Source organism: Meleagris gallopavo, chromosome 28, assembly GCF_905368555.1.
Source record: "Meleagris gallopavo chromosome 28, MGAL_WU_HG_1.1, whole genome shotgun sequence".
NCBI classification, from domain to species: domain Eukaryota; kingdom Metazoa; phylum Chordata; class Aves; order Galliformes; family Phasianidae; genus Meleagris; species Meleagris gallopavo.
The window spans coordinates 1,908,720-1,922,521 of record NC_139431.1 but is presented as its reverse complement, the minus strand read 5'-3'; the positions used below and the strand labels follow the sequence as shown (position 1 = coordinate 1,922,521).

Sequence of the window (13,802 nt, the reverse complement as noted above, 5' to 3'; positions counted from 1 at the left end):
CAAAAACTGTGGGATGCTCCACTTTAAGTCTGTGGGCTAAAAGTTTGCTGGGGATGGGCTTCTCTACCAGCTTCTCTACCAGCTTGGTGTTCTGCCCCTTTTTGACGGGTGGCTGCAAGTTCCTTTGCTCAGCTTTCGAGTCAGCAATTGAGGTGGATTTCTGGATGAAATGCGACTTAAAAAGAAAAATATCCTAAATGTTTGGTTGGAGCAGGAGAGATGCCTGGTGCGTGTATTCCTTCACTCTGCCTCCGCAGCCCTTCAAGCAGGAAACCATAAAATCATAGACCTTGGGAAAGACCACTGAGATCATACAACCCAACCATCAGCCCATCCCCACCGTGCCCAGATTTAGAGGGAGTAAATCAGAACTTACAATCCAGAGGGACTTCGATGGCGCTGATGAGGTGTTGGAGGCACAGAGCGAATGCAATCCCTGCGCAGGTGAGCTGGTGGCGGTGCAGGACCATTTTGGATATCAGGATAATGCTATGACCTCACCTCCTCCCCCGAGGAGAGCTGATGGCTGTTGGGTCCTCACCTGCAAAACACGAAAAGGCAGAGGTCAGCACAGCTATGTCCTGCATTTCTCTTCCTGGCAACTGTGGGGACAGAGAGTTTGCAATCTGAAAATATTTGTGCAGAGGGTTAAGGAGATTAATGGTGTCAGAATTAGTTTCCAGGCCATGTTTCCAGTACCCAGCCCATGGTCGCTGTCCTTCCAAGGCATTCTTTGTTCAGTCTTTATGGTTACCTGTGCTCAAACCCCAGAGCTCTGTTGAGTTCTTCCCAAGGAATGTTGCAAAGTTGCCCCGAGAAGTGAATGCAGAACCACACAGGAGAAGGATGTTTTGCTGTTTCACAGAACCATAGAAACGCAGAACCACGGAATCATAGAATGATTGGGTTGGAAGGGACCTCAAAGACAACCTCCTACCAACCACACCACCGTGGGCAGGGCTGCAAACCTCTAAACCAGAAACAGGCACCAGATGATGTTGCCCAGGTGTCAGGAAGCTCATAGCTGAATTTCATGCACGAGACCCAACAAACAGTAAAACCCAGCTTTCATTCTGGACTGCAAACAAAGAGTTGAATTCCACTGAAGGAAGAACTGCCTGTGACCCCAGAGCCAACGAATGCCCAAAAGGTGCTCCAGCACTGCTGATGGCCATTCCCCTTCCCAAAACAGCACTGCCTGCTACACACTATGGGAATATTTTTGGACCAACGAGAGCAGAGCACAAATGCAGCATCTCTTCATGAGCTGCTTGGCCTCTATTTTCCAGGAGGCAACGGGGCTCCGAGGCTGTGTGGGGTCAGGAAATGGGATGATGCTTTCACCCTTGCACACATCCAGGAGCCCGCAGGGACTGGCAGCACATCGCTTGGAGTTTCCATAGACATCCATTTGATTTGGCTGTTAATAAGCCCACAGACAAACTGCAGATTAAAAGAGAGTAGAAAAGGAGGATGAATTATCCTATCTGTACAATAAAATTCCCCTTAGAAAGGCTTCTGCACCACAGAGGTGGCATCGCAGCTGAGTTACAGCTCTGTCTGTAATAGAGCTATAAGAGCTATAACAGCCGGGCAGCAGACATCCAGACAGCTCTCAGCTGAGAGCAGAAACAACGCCAGGGCAGCAAACAGTGGAAAATCCTCAGTGCTGCTCCTTCCCATCTCCATGCAGCCCTGCACTGTGCTGGGACGGCACCGACAGGAGAGCAGCACAGAGGCCATTTGGCAAGCAAGGAGAACCTAGGTCATGAAATATAAATCAGTCCAGCCTGGGCTGCTGCTGCTGAGCCCGAATGAGGCTGATGTGGCAGGGAGGGGGCTCAGGACAACAGACAGAAGCCGGTGATAGGTACTGCAGGGAGCCAAGCTGACAGCTGTCAGCCAGCCAACAGCCCTGACACATGGCCTGCACTGCTCTCCTGCACCCCAGGCAGGGGCACAGCCAGTGCAAGGCAGCTCCTGAGAACGTTTTTCCCATTGCCCCTATGGAGAACGGGCAGTGTTTTGTCATCCATGCTGGGTTTTGCTCTGCCTAAAGGAGATGCTGCTCCTGCACCGCACCCTGGAATCACTGGGATGTCTGAAAGATTATTAAATTAGAAGGCATGGGTAAGGAGGACCCTGCGCATCCTTCCCAGACCAAATATGCAGCCCAAGATTTCTGAAGTGTTAACAGCAAGATGTTCAGCCCTAAAGATTCACCATGAAGCATTCCTGACCCTGTGCACACATCTGAATCTCAAGGATGATCCAAATCAGAGCCCAGAACACGTCCCCATCCCTGGGCTGAAGCCCAAGCGAAGTCACCAGCCCTCTGCATCCCCGTTACACCAAATTATGGGTTGCAAAGGGGCTCAGAGGGGAGTTCTACTTTGATTCTTTTTTTTTTTTTTTTTTTTGCTTAAAGGATTTTCCAATCCAGTCATTGCAATAAAAACAGTTGAAGGACAAAATAATTATAGGGCCGGGTCAGTAATTAAAGTCATGTCCAGGACTTCCACAGCCCTCAGGGAGCAGGTCGTGCTGAACGAGGCTTTTCAAATTACTTCTTTAGCTTTCTGTCTAAGGGAAGATATCACTGTGATCTGTGGTCTTCATTATTTAGAGCGCTTCATTTCTCCAGTTTCAGCTTAAAGTGAGTAATGGATAAGCTGGTTTTATGCCTCTCTGTTACTAAGCAATAGTTTGACTTACAAACTAAAGCAGCCAATACTGCAACCGGATATTTAGTAAGGCTGAGATTTGTAGCATCCTTCCTATGCTCACATACTGGTATTTCACACACAAAAAAAAAACATCACAAAATGCTTTAAAACCTGCTTCCTTCACGGATATAAAGTGTAAGGCAACAGGCATTTGAATACCTCTAAGTGCTGCTTTGAGATCAGCCACAGTGAAAGCAATGCCTGTGACATGAAGGAGAAGGATCCTGGCAGAGGCTTGGGAGATGTCTACATACATGTGTGCATTAAATGGAAATGCAAACAGGACTTAAAGTCCTTTCCAACCTAAGCCATTATAGAAATCTATAACTGAGTCCAAACACTGATTACATGGAGTTTACACTGATCACAAAGCAGGCAGCTGCGCATCCAACTGATGGATACATCCCACCCATCATCACGTGTGCTTGGACTGGAAAAACAAGGGCTGTGTGAATCAGAAGGGAGATTTGCAGCAGTGCTGCACTGGGGGAATGAGAGCCATGGGGACTCAGCTGATCTAGACCAAAGGAAGAGGGAAGAGCAACATGAGAGCAAAGTGGGGACCACATGAGAATGGCTCAGGGAGGACAGCCTGTATGGCACGTGTGACCTTGCATCCACGCAGAGCATTGTCAGCACTGCTAATCCAAAGAAACGTGAACAAATAACAAAACTCACAACAAAGCACGCCCCAAAGATCATCCCTGCCTTTAGGGGAGCAACAGCCAGGCTCGTTCCAGGGCAGCTGTGGGTGCAGCAGCACAAAATCTGTCGCCGTGCCCATGTGTGTAGGTGGGCTGCTGGGGTTGGGCGCTGCAGAACAGAGCCTGCATTGTTGGGAATGTGGGCAGCAAGGGAACTGCCCCAGAACAGAGGGATGGGGCCCATAGCAATGGGTGTCTGGGGATGTTCCTGAGAGTGTCTGACAATGGGAGATACCTGAGTTGGAACACAGCTCTCATCCAGCGATGCTGCTGTAGAAGAGGATGGGCAAATCCAGGTCCCAGCTTTGCTTTCCTCTAGCTGTAGGCAAGGCAGAAGCAGGATGGACTCAGATGCTTTTTACCCCTGTACTCCTTCATGGTTCAGAAGGTCTCTTCAACTTGTTGCTGCTTTACATTTCCCTGATGTCCTACTCTCAAGCTGTTAGTCTGGGTTGGGAAATACATCCCTGATCTTGCTCCAGACCTCCCTCAGATGTTTAGTGAACATCTTTCACTGAGCAAAAGGATAACGAACCCCAGGGCAGGGCCTGTGAAACTGAAGGCCTTTTTCCTCTTTGCAGGCAGAGGGAAAGGGTTCAAAGCAAGAAGGCAAAAAAATTGACTCACACCTGGGGATGGTGGATAAACTGATGGGACAATTCATTCCAGGGCTGAGAACACAGCTGATGGGAGCAAATAGCAGCAGCCAACTCTGCTGGACCAGGATGGGAGCTAAAGGCTTGGAGAGGAATTGTGCTTTCCATAGCAAAACGAGCCAAATCTGGAATAACAGTGCAGCAGTTAAGCAACTGCCCAAGGGTTGCACGGATTCAAGAGGAGGTACAGAGAGCTGTTGGGTGCTAATGCAGCTCAGCAGAGCCCACTGTGGCTCCGTGGAGCCCTGCTGTCCCCATCAGCAGGGGCAATTCCCCACCAGGTGGCTGCAATTTGCCTACACTCCCACTAGCCGTGCTGGGAAGTTGGGTGCTGCTGAAACCAAACCTGCCCAGGTGCCATCACTGCTCATTTCCCTGTGTGTTCTGCGGAGAGCTTCACGCTCTCAAGTTTCTGCTGGTGGAAAGACAATGCTCATACATCCATAATTAAAACACACAACATAACCAAGCACTTCATTCATAAACCACTCAAAATGCTCAGTGAAGATGTGAGGTTGATGATCCCACCACAGAACAGATTCCCTGTGGGCAGTAGCACATGCACAGCTCCTCGAGGACTCTGGGATGGCAGTCTGACCCTGCTCTGGCCAAGCCCTGGCTGTGGGAGGCATTCCCAAGCCACGTCCCCACAGCACACCAATGTCCTTCCCCACTCCAGGAGTCCCAGCCTCACTGCACTGCTGTGCTTTGCTCTTCTCTGGAGAAAAGCAGAGCTGGAGAATTTCCCTTAAGTACAAACAACCACACGGAAGGGCTAGGATAATGAGATGGGACCTTTGAGCAGCAATGGAAACCAATTCCTTCCCTGCAGGCCCCCAGCTCAGCCCCTCACAGCACGGTGAGGCGCAGGGATCTCTGGCTGGAGTCAAATCCAATTAAATTATTCCACAGCGAAGGATTGTTTGTGATCAGCTCATTAGGTCCAGCAGAACACTCTCAGTAGCAATTAGGCATTTATCCCTATTTATGGTTGTAAGAGGAGTAGTAAAACTTGAGCAGCTAGTGTTCCCAAGAAGATTCCTCCAGCACAATTTAACGCATCTCAGTCGCTTAATTAAAACTGATTGAATAGCACAGAGCAATGTTTCCACAAATGAAAGCTCTTTTCATTTCAGATAATGAAAAACATTGATTTAGGGGGAATATATGCATGTGATTCTTGATTCCCCAACAGCAACTGAAGAACCCATTTTCCCAGGACCCGCTCTTGCTTTGTTCCCCCTACCATATATTGGGTGGGTTTTCAGGTTGCTGCCTTCCAGGCTGTAAATCCCCCATCCCCCAATGTTTAGAGCCTTTGTCCCAGGTGGCAAAATCCACCTTGCACATGCCAGGTACCCTCAGGACCGTGTGGAAGCAAACATAGCATTGCACAGAGCACTCAGAAGGTAATTCATTCTCACGTAGGGCTGCTGAAAGCATGGATGACTCCAGGGAGATGTTCTTTATCTATCACAACCGTATCTCAGCACTACATAAATGTGAATTAATTTATCATTCTGTCCTTTTGGTAATGTAAGAAAATACTGTAGTTCTATTACAGAGAGTGACTCGAGTCCAGGGAGGTTAAGTGTTACCCCAAGGTCACGCATGAGATATGGTGTGGGTGGGAAATAAGCCTGTAACACCAGAGCACTGAATTTAATCAGAAAATAGCACTTAACCTTTACAAAGCGGTCACCGAGAGTGGAGAAAAAACATGAAAGTGTGAAGCTGTCTGTGGATGATGGTGATGTGACCTTTGCCAGCACCACGAGCGTGGCGTGGGGCAGCAGCTGATCCTGTCACTAGCAGGAGCAGAGAGCTCTGAGGAGTTGCCCTTAGTAGAAAGCTAATGCTCCAGAGCATCGTTGTTGCATGGGCTGAGCCTTGGGCTGTGGTGGGATGGGTAGGGAAGATGGGGCAGCTGAGATAAAAAGGCAGAGGCTCTGAGCACCAAACCCAGCCTGGCTGTTGCGTGGTGCCTGTGAGAGCCAGGCTGGGGTGTTATGTCCCAGTGGAACAGCACCATGTGCAAACCCAACCAGTGGCAATGCCAACCTCCCTGCTAGCTTCAGGAAAGAACCATCACTGAGGTTGGAAAAAACCCCTGAGATCAAGTCCAGCTGTCAACCCATCACCACCATGCCCCCAAGAGAGACCTGAGACCACTGAGCTCTGATCCCCCCCACGCACAGCAAAGCTCCTTTCCAGGGCTCTCCATCCCACGCTGCTCAGGAGATGCGTGGCAGAGCAACAGGGGACACACCATTACCACCTACCCTGCTGTGTCCCTTGGCCACCCATCCAAGGGACACAGCATCTGTCCCTGAGCAATTAGCCAACAGCTAATCACCCAGCAATAGCTATAAATAGCAAGCACTTGGGAAAATCTGCCTTTTCCCTTCTGGCTCACATAAGTCTGTCCAGTGTCCAGAAACACAGGGATCTGGGGGGTCTGCACCACGTGCTCAAACCTGTTTTTGGTCACGCAGGTGGGTAAGGGACCCTCAGGCCCCCATCAGCTTAGACCTGACCACGCTAAGGGGTTTCCCAGAGCCCACAGCATCCCTTGAAGAATAAATAAAGCCATCCCATGCCGTGGTAGCTGTCCCCATGCAGTGTCACTCAGGTTAAGCTGTCCTGCTCAGCCGCATGGCAGCAGCCAGTGACATGATGCAATTTGGCACAAATATGCACGCCCCAACACCACAAGAAGGATTCTCTCTTTGCACAGAAGAAAAAGGTTAATGAAGCAAAGCAGGATGATCGGCCGTGTGCTGATGCCCAGGGGTTAAAAACCCCTGATTGCTTCTACACCAGGAAATCACTTTAGTGCTAAATGAATTGGAGAATTGGTGTTTGCATCTCATGTTACCTCTCATAGGTCCTGGGCACTTGGGATGACTGAGGAGCCTGAGAAGAAGATATCAACCCTTCCATCCCCCTCCAGCCCCAACCCAGAGACCCCAAAGCAGCACAAGCAGAAGGAAGGCAAACCCTGAATTCCAGGGGAGAAAAGGAGATGCACCCAGTGTAGCTTTTCAGCCCTAAACCACAGAAAGATTCACATTCAGCCCTTGAGCCCTGCAGGCTTGGGACCTTTTTGGAGTGATGGCTGCAGCTCAGGATGCGCTCAAAGAGGGCTTTACTCAGTGCTGCCCATTCCCTGCTAGAAATTACAGTATTCAAAGGTGGAGAAGGACTTCAGCACTAAGTCTTTAATTTTAGTCAAAGCATTTTTTTTGGGGGGGGTACGGCATCTATCTACACTTAAGGAAAAAAGACTTTTTAAGCCCATGACTTATTACTAAATTAGTAGCTGTTCTTCTGCTACAAAAGACTTGCATTTCCTGGGCAACTCCAACATTATTCCTTTAGAGGCTCCCATATCCTGAACAGAAAATTTCTATCCCTTCTCTGCTTCCTGATCCTGAGATGGTTCCTTCTGCTGTCCTTAGAGCATCACCAGGGCAGTCACGATGGAAACATCCAGGAAAGGCACAATTTCATTCCCAATCTGCAGGACGCCATCCCCAAGCTCCCCTCAGCTCAGGGCAGCTAACCTGGAAGTCCCCAACAGCACTGGAATCACCAGCCTTAGGAGCAGTCTTCTCATCCAAGCCACCTCCACGTCTATCTCCTGTCTCCATCTGCGAGGTCTGTAACTGGATCACATGCAGGTGTCACCAACAAGATGGGAACACACCTGCTGATGATTAATCCTGTAAGTGAGCTGTATTTACAGACACTGGCTCAGCTGAGGGCCATCAAGCTGTGGTATCACCTTACAGACAGCCATGGTGTGTGGGCACTGCACTGTCCGTCCGTCCGTCCGTCCATCCATCCATCCATCCATCCATCCATCCATCACCCAGGGGAGTCCAGAGACACGAGCTGCACGGAGCACAACTCACTAGGACCACGTCATTGCACTGGGTCTCAGCTCCATTCCCAACATAAATTTCCCTAAAAGAGTCACTGTAGGTAATAAAGCTGCTCTGTCTTTCCCATACACATGGGAAAGGAGCACATCTGGTTTCCATGTTCTGCAAAGCGCCTTTGACATTTAATTTCAAACCCCAGGCTCTTCAACAGTGGTGACAGAGCAAAGCAGCAACAAATCTGACATTTCATCCCTGAGATCTCTGATGTACAGCCTTTAGACAGCACTACAACACAGAACAGTTTGGAAAAAAAATGAGAGGGGACCCAAAAAGACACAGCAATTCTCTAAAATATTACATAAAAACACAAAGTTATCTGGAAGGCTGTTTGAATGGCCAAATCTGCCTTTCTCAGGAGCACTGCAATTTCTTTTGCTGGGTAACCAGTTTTCCTTGCCCTGTGCGCACGTGGATCTTGATTACAGATGGGGAATCACAGGAGGGGAATCGTTATCTCTTCTCTGTGCTCCCTCAGCCACTCACTGAGATGTAAGTGAGCTCTTGGCAGGGGACCTGAGCTCCATTACCTGCCTGCCATGGCTTTATAAACCCTCACTGAAAGTTATGCCTATAGAATAGAACAGAAAAAGGTGAAGTGTCTTGTAATGATTTTCCAAGAAGGGCAAAATGAATATCAGAAATCCACTTTTTCAGCCCATTATCTCAAGGAAAATCACCTCTCTATCCAGGCTGGGTTTCAGGTGGGCACTTCCAATAAAACCTCTTGGCCCGTTGCAGATCCCACTTGGGATGCCCATTTCCTGCAAGTTCCTTCACTCCTCCTTCCTCCTTCGTTATCCCACTGATAATATTTTAGGTACTTTTCCTCCCATAGCAACAGCTGGTGAGGTGGAGTCGGTGGTCTACACACCTCCCACCCACCCACAACGCTGTGCTGGCCCCATTCCCACCATCTGTCCACAGCCCCAAAGCTCTGACAGCCTTCAACGACAGACAGCACGGCATCACCCGTTACAGCATCAAATTCACACTTTATTTATTACCCCCAAGAAACAGCCTTTGCTCAGGCCTCGAAGGGAAACACCACCCAGCATTCCTCAGCAGAGCTGCCTTTGCACATTTCCTAGCACGTTTTTGCATTACTCCCTATGAAATTCTCACCCTCAGCACGCAGTCGTGAATATTGCCAGCACAGTCATTCCATCTGCCCTTTTTTTTTTTTTTTTTGAGACCCCTTCAAAACTGTAACAAGTTAATTGGTAGAAGCACGTGGCTTCTACATAATTAAGTTGGCACAAAAGCTGCTTTTAACCTTCAGGACTGAGTACAGGATGCGAATTACTTGTTTCCTGTGACTGAAAATACTGAAAGGTTATGCATACAGAAGGATGAGGTTGGTGCTTGGTCTTTAAGTGTCACCAATAGCAGGTGATATCCATACCCAATCAACAGCATTGGAAAATGGAAAGAAAAATCAACTGGTTTGTGCCCTGGGAAGACACTGGAACAACATAAGTGTCAGCAATAATTCACGGATATAGAAGAAAAAATAAACCACAGCTGCCAGACTAATTATTGCATTGAGATCTGTGTAAGATCACTGCTGAGATGGTGGGCAGCATTCAGCCAGGTCAGCTTCAACAGGGGATGCACGAGCCAAGCAGCCTCATCTCCTTTCTCTGGGCTGCAAAACATTTCCGACATCCCACAGACTGCAGATAGGAAACACGTGTCCTGCAGATCCCAGCAAGCACTGATCTCCTCTCACTGACACGAGCTGTAAGCAGGGGGAAAAGTTCACTGGATAAATAGTGATATTTGAGCAGAAAACAAAGGGGAATTTAAATATTCAGCTCTTCAACTGTCTCATCTCGAATTCATCCAGCCAAGCTCTGCACCATGGAGATGAAGTGCTGCAAGTGTTAAGTGCAAAACATCGGCGTAAAAGCCATTAACTCACTGCAGCTGACAAGCAGCAAGGGGTAGGGAGGCGAGATTGGCAAATCAGCAAGATTCCTGAGGTCCAAATGCCAAAGCTTGAACAAAAACACGGCTCTGGTTTTGTAGTCAAACACCTGATGGCCCTTTTTGCCCAAGTAGGGGAGAAGCCACAGAATCACAGAATGGCCAGGATTGGAAGGGACCTCAAGGATCACGAAGCTCCAACCCCTCCACCACATGCAGGGCCACCAACCTGCACATTTCATAGCAGCCCAGGCTGCCCAGGGCCCCATCCAACCTGGCCTTGAACACCTCCAGGGATGGACGGGGCATCCACAGCCTCTCTGGCAGCTGTTCCAGCACCTCACCACTCTCTGTAAAGAATTTCCCCCTGACATCCAACCTCAATCTCCCCTCCCTCAACTTAAAACCATTTTGTCCTGCTGTTATCTACCCTTTCAAAGAGTTGGTTCTTCTCCTGTTTGTAGGCTCCCTTTAGGTCCTGGAAGGCTGCAATGAGGTCACCCTGCAGCCTTCTTTTCTCCAGGCTGAACAAGCCCAATTCCCTCAGCCTGTCTTCATAAGAGAGGTGCTGCAGCCCCCCTGATCATCTTTGTGGCTCTCCTCTGGACCCTCTCCGACAGCTCCAGGTTGACCGGCACTGGAGATCACCAGCACAGGTAGTGACTGTGTCCCCGTGGTCCTGTCCTTACATCCCCATCCCAGTGCAGTGTCCCCATCCCAATTCTGGTGGCCCCATCCTGGCTGTGATCCAGTTGGCAGCTGTGGTTCCCCTGGCCTGGACACGGCTCGCACCCGGCCGTGTTTTTCACAACTCGTTCCCAGGCTCCTTGTTTGACTTCCCCCAAGACAAAACACCATCTAGAAATGCAGAGCATGTTCCACGCTGGCTAAAGCGATATGGAAAATAGTAAATGTTTTTGGTTGTGTTGTTTTTTTGTTGGTTTTTTTTTTGTTTTTAAATCATGGTTTTGGAAAGAGTTTCTTTCTCTTTTCCTCTGGCACAAATTTAGCTGAGGGTTTCCAGGCGAGACCATTTGCGCACTGAAGGAGTTGTGTAAGCTTGTTTTGTGCATTGACTTTGAGACTGGAACAGAACCCAAAGTAAAGCTACGCACTTGCTTTTGATTTTAGAGGTTCAGGTTGGATATTAGAGAAAATCCCTTCCCTGTAAGGGCAGGCACAGGCTGCCCGGGGAGGTGATGGAGACACAACCCCTGGAGGAGTGGAGATGTGGCATTGAGGGATATTGAGGGCTGCCCAGAGAGGTGGTGGAGTAACCAACCCTGGAGGTGTTCAAGGAACATTTGGATTTTGTGTTGAGGGATATGGTTTAGTGAGAACTATTGGTGATAGGTGGATGGTTGGACTGGGTCATCTTGTAGGTCTTTTCCAACCTTGGTGGTCCTGTGATTCTGTGACACGGTCAGTGGGAATGGGGGGATGAGTTGGGGTTGGATCTGTTGACCTCAGAAGTCTTCCCCAACCTCAATGTATTCTATGATGTCTGCACCAGTCCAACCACCTGCAGGACACGAGGGCTGATGCTGGTTTCTTCCCTGCTGCTGTAGAATTATGTGCTCACATCCCCCTGAGAGTCAACAGCACAGAGCAGCCCAACCCACTCAGTATTTCCCCCCTTCAAGAGGTTGTTACAGATTTTGATAATGCGAGCGTACGCATAAAAGATAACCACATGAAAAAACCATCTCTCCCCAGAGATATTTTCACAGCTCGTTTATTAAACCCCCTCAAAGAACAGAGGGGAAAAGCCAGCTCCAATTGTTCTCAAGCCACAAGAAGGGATGAGAGTGCTGGGTTTTGCCTCCTGGTCTTGCTGCTGGTTTCACTCCTAATGAGCCAAACTGCAAAGCAACGCCGTTATCGCATGAGCAGCTTTACTTTAAAACCAGCATGAACAAAGGGAGAGCAGCCACCAGATCACTTCAGGCTGATCCCAGATCCCCCAGCTGCACCCTCACATCCCATTGAACCACACTGCTGCTTCCAGCACCACGCTCTTAATTTGATGATAGGATTTTCACAATCATTTGCAGACAAGCCCGCGCTTGATGCTTCAAAACTGTGAAGCAAAACCATTCCCAGCAGAAGGTGCCAAGGGACTCTGCTAATTAAAGATCTCCAGCTCCAAGCAGGGTTTTTGCAATAGGGCTGTCCCAGGAGGAGAGCTGCTTTCTGGGCTGATCCCAACCTGAACTCACTTGGCCAACACTTCCCAGCATCTCCACAAATCACCCCGCTCTGTCATTGCAGAGCCCATGGATGCAGCTCAACGCAGCCTGAGGTTTTTTTTTATTATTTTTTTCCCCCCCCACTGCTCATGAAATGCTCTTTTTTATGATCTTACAATTACAAACAGCTGTTTATTTTTGCTTGCTTTTTTTTAAAAAAAAAAACATTCTTTGCAAAGCATAATGGAAAGCGTGAGGCATTTTCCAGGAATTTTCAGAACAGAGAAAGTTTGGCACTTTGTTATTTGCAAATCGCTGAAAGGGTGCAATTAGCTTAAGAACAAGCAACTATCTATTCTGGGTAGCAACCTCAGGAGCCGTCATCTGGCATCCAAACACACACCATGTGACAAGTGGATGCCAAGCAGTCAGAGCCTCCCTCCCGCTCAGGCATGCATACAATTCCCATAATGTCTGCCTTCCAGCCTTCGCTCAGAGCTCAGGGAGCCAGCCCAAACCTGCAGCAGCTGTAACCCTTTGTGTTCTTTGCATCCTTTATTTGGGAAGGCTGCTACGGAGGATGCCGTGGGACTGGATGCCACTGCAGTCAGCTCAAAGTGAGGAGCAAATTCAGTAAGGAGAAACTGGGAGCATAAACACATTGTGGATTCAGCACCTCATTGAGCAGTGCTGTGAGCATCTCAGCAAACAGATGGACAGCATTATAAACAGCAGCACTGAGCCCCAAGCAGTCACCTCAGCTAGCAACTTTGCACTAGCAAAAGCTTCACACCTTGAGACAGATGAGAGATGTGAGCTCAGAGTCTTTAATAAATAGGGGTTTCAGTGCAGGAGCAGCACTAAAGGCACTCACAGCACAAAGGGATCAGAGCATCAGGTCCAGGGCTGCCATCTCTCCATGAGCAGCGCTTTGAATCCCAGTGTGTGCCCATGGCAACCCACACTCATGCAGACGCCTGTGGGAAGGAGGGGAGCGTGGTCCCCACCTCAAAAATTATTCATGAGCAATTAGTGAGAGCTACAACAGGCCCGCAGGCTCCTCCCTTCCAATTTAGACACAGCACATCTAACATACACCTTCTTTTCTTAGTATATAAATAGGGTTTGATAGAATAGAGGCATTAGTGTACGTTTTGTTTTTAGACTATGAGATTGGATTGTCTGGAGCAGCCAGGCAGAGGACATTGCTCTCAGCTCCTCTTAGCAAAAGGCCATGCACTCAGAAGTAAAAAAGGAAAAGGAAAGAGCACTTGGTCCCAATGGAAGGACTGAGTTCTGCTGCTTATATGGTGATTGGGAATCCAGGGGCTTCCTTCCCATTCCCACCACAGCCCAACCACCCTTCCCAGTGTTCTCAGCCCTATGGATTGGAGCCACTTTCCCCTTCCTTCTGCCCTAACAGACAGAGCCAGCAGCCATCCCCTCCTGGGAACCCATCCCACATCCAACAGCCACTTTATGCTAATTATTTACTATACACTTTTATGCAAATTCCTCCTACAGAGAGAGATGGCGTGGAAATGTATTTGCCATCCTTCGAGTCCCAGCAGAGCAATCATCTCTTCACATCAGCCCCTACACACGCCTGTCCCCATCCCATTTGCTAATGACATGCTCTAGGGCCATGGGAAGG

The 13,802-nt window shown here is 48.9% G+C and overlaps 1 protein-coding gene across 11 annotated transcripts in view; it reads right to left on the bottom strand.

Moving 5' to 3' along the window:
- NFASC (neurofascin) overlaps nt 1-13,802 on the bottom strand; it is a 77,528-nt gene that overhangs the window by 47,340 nt on the left and 16,386 nt on the right. For 9 of the 11 annotated variants that reach the window (XM_085210498.1, XM_085210503.1, XM_085210508.1 and 6 more), the window contains exon 2: nt 377-541. In XM_085210498.1, coding sequence (XP_085066624.1) covers nt 377-470 — 94 coding nt within the window. In that variant the 5' untranslated portion in view covers nt 471-541. Of the gene's footprint in view, nt 1-376; nt 542-13,802 lie in introns of those variants that run through there. The other 2 variants (XM_085210504.1, XM_085210509.1) reach the window with 2 other exon arrangements.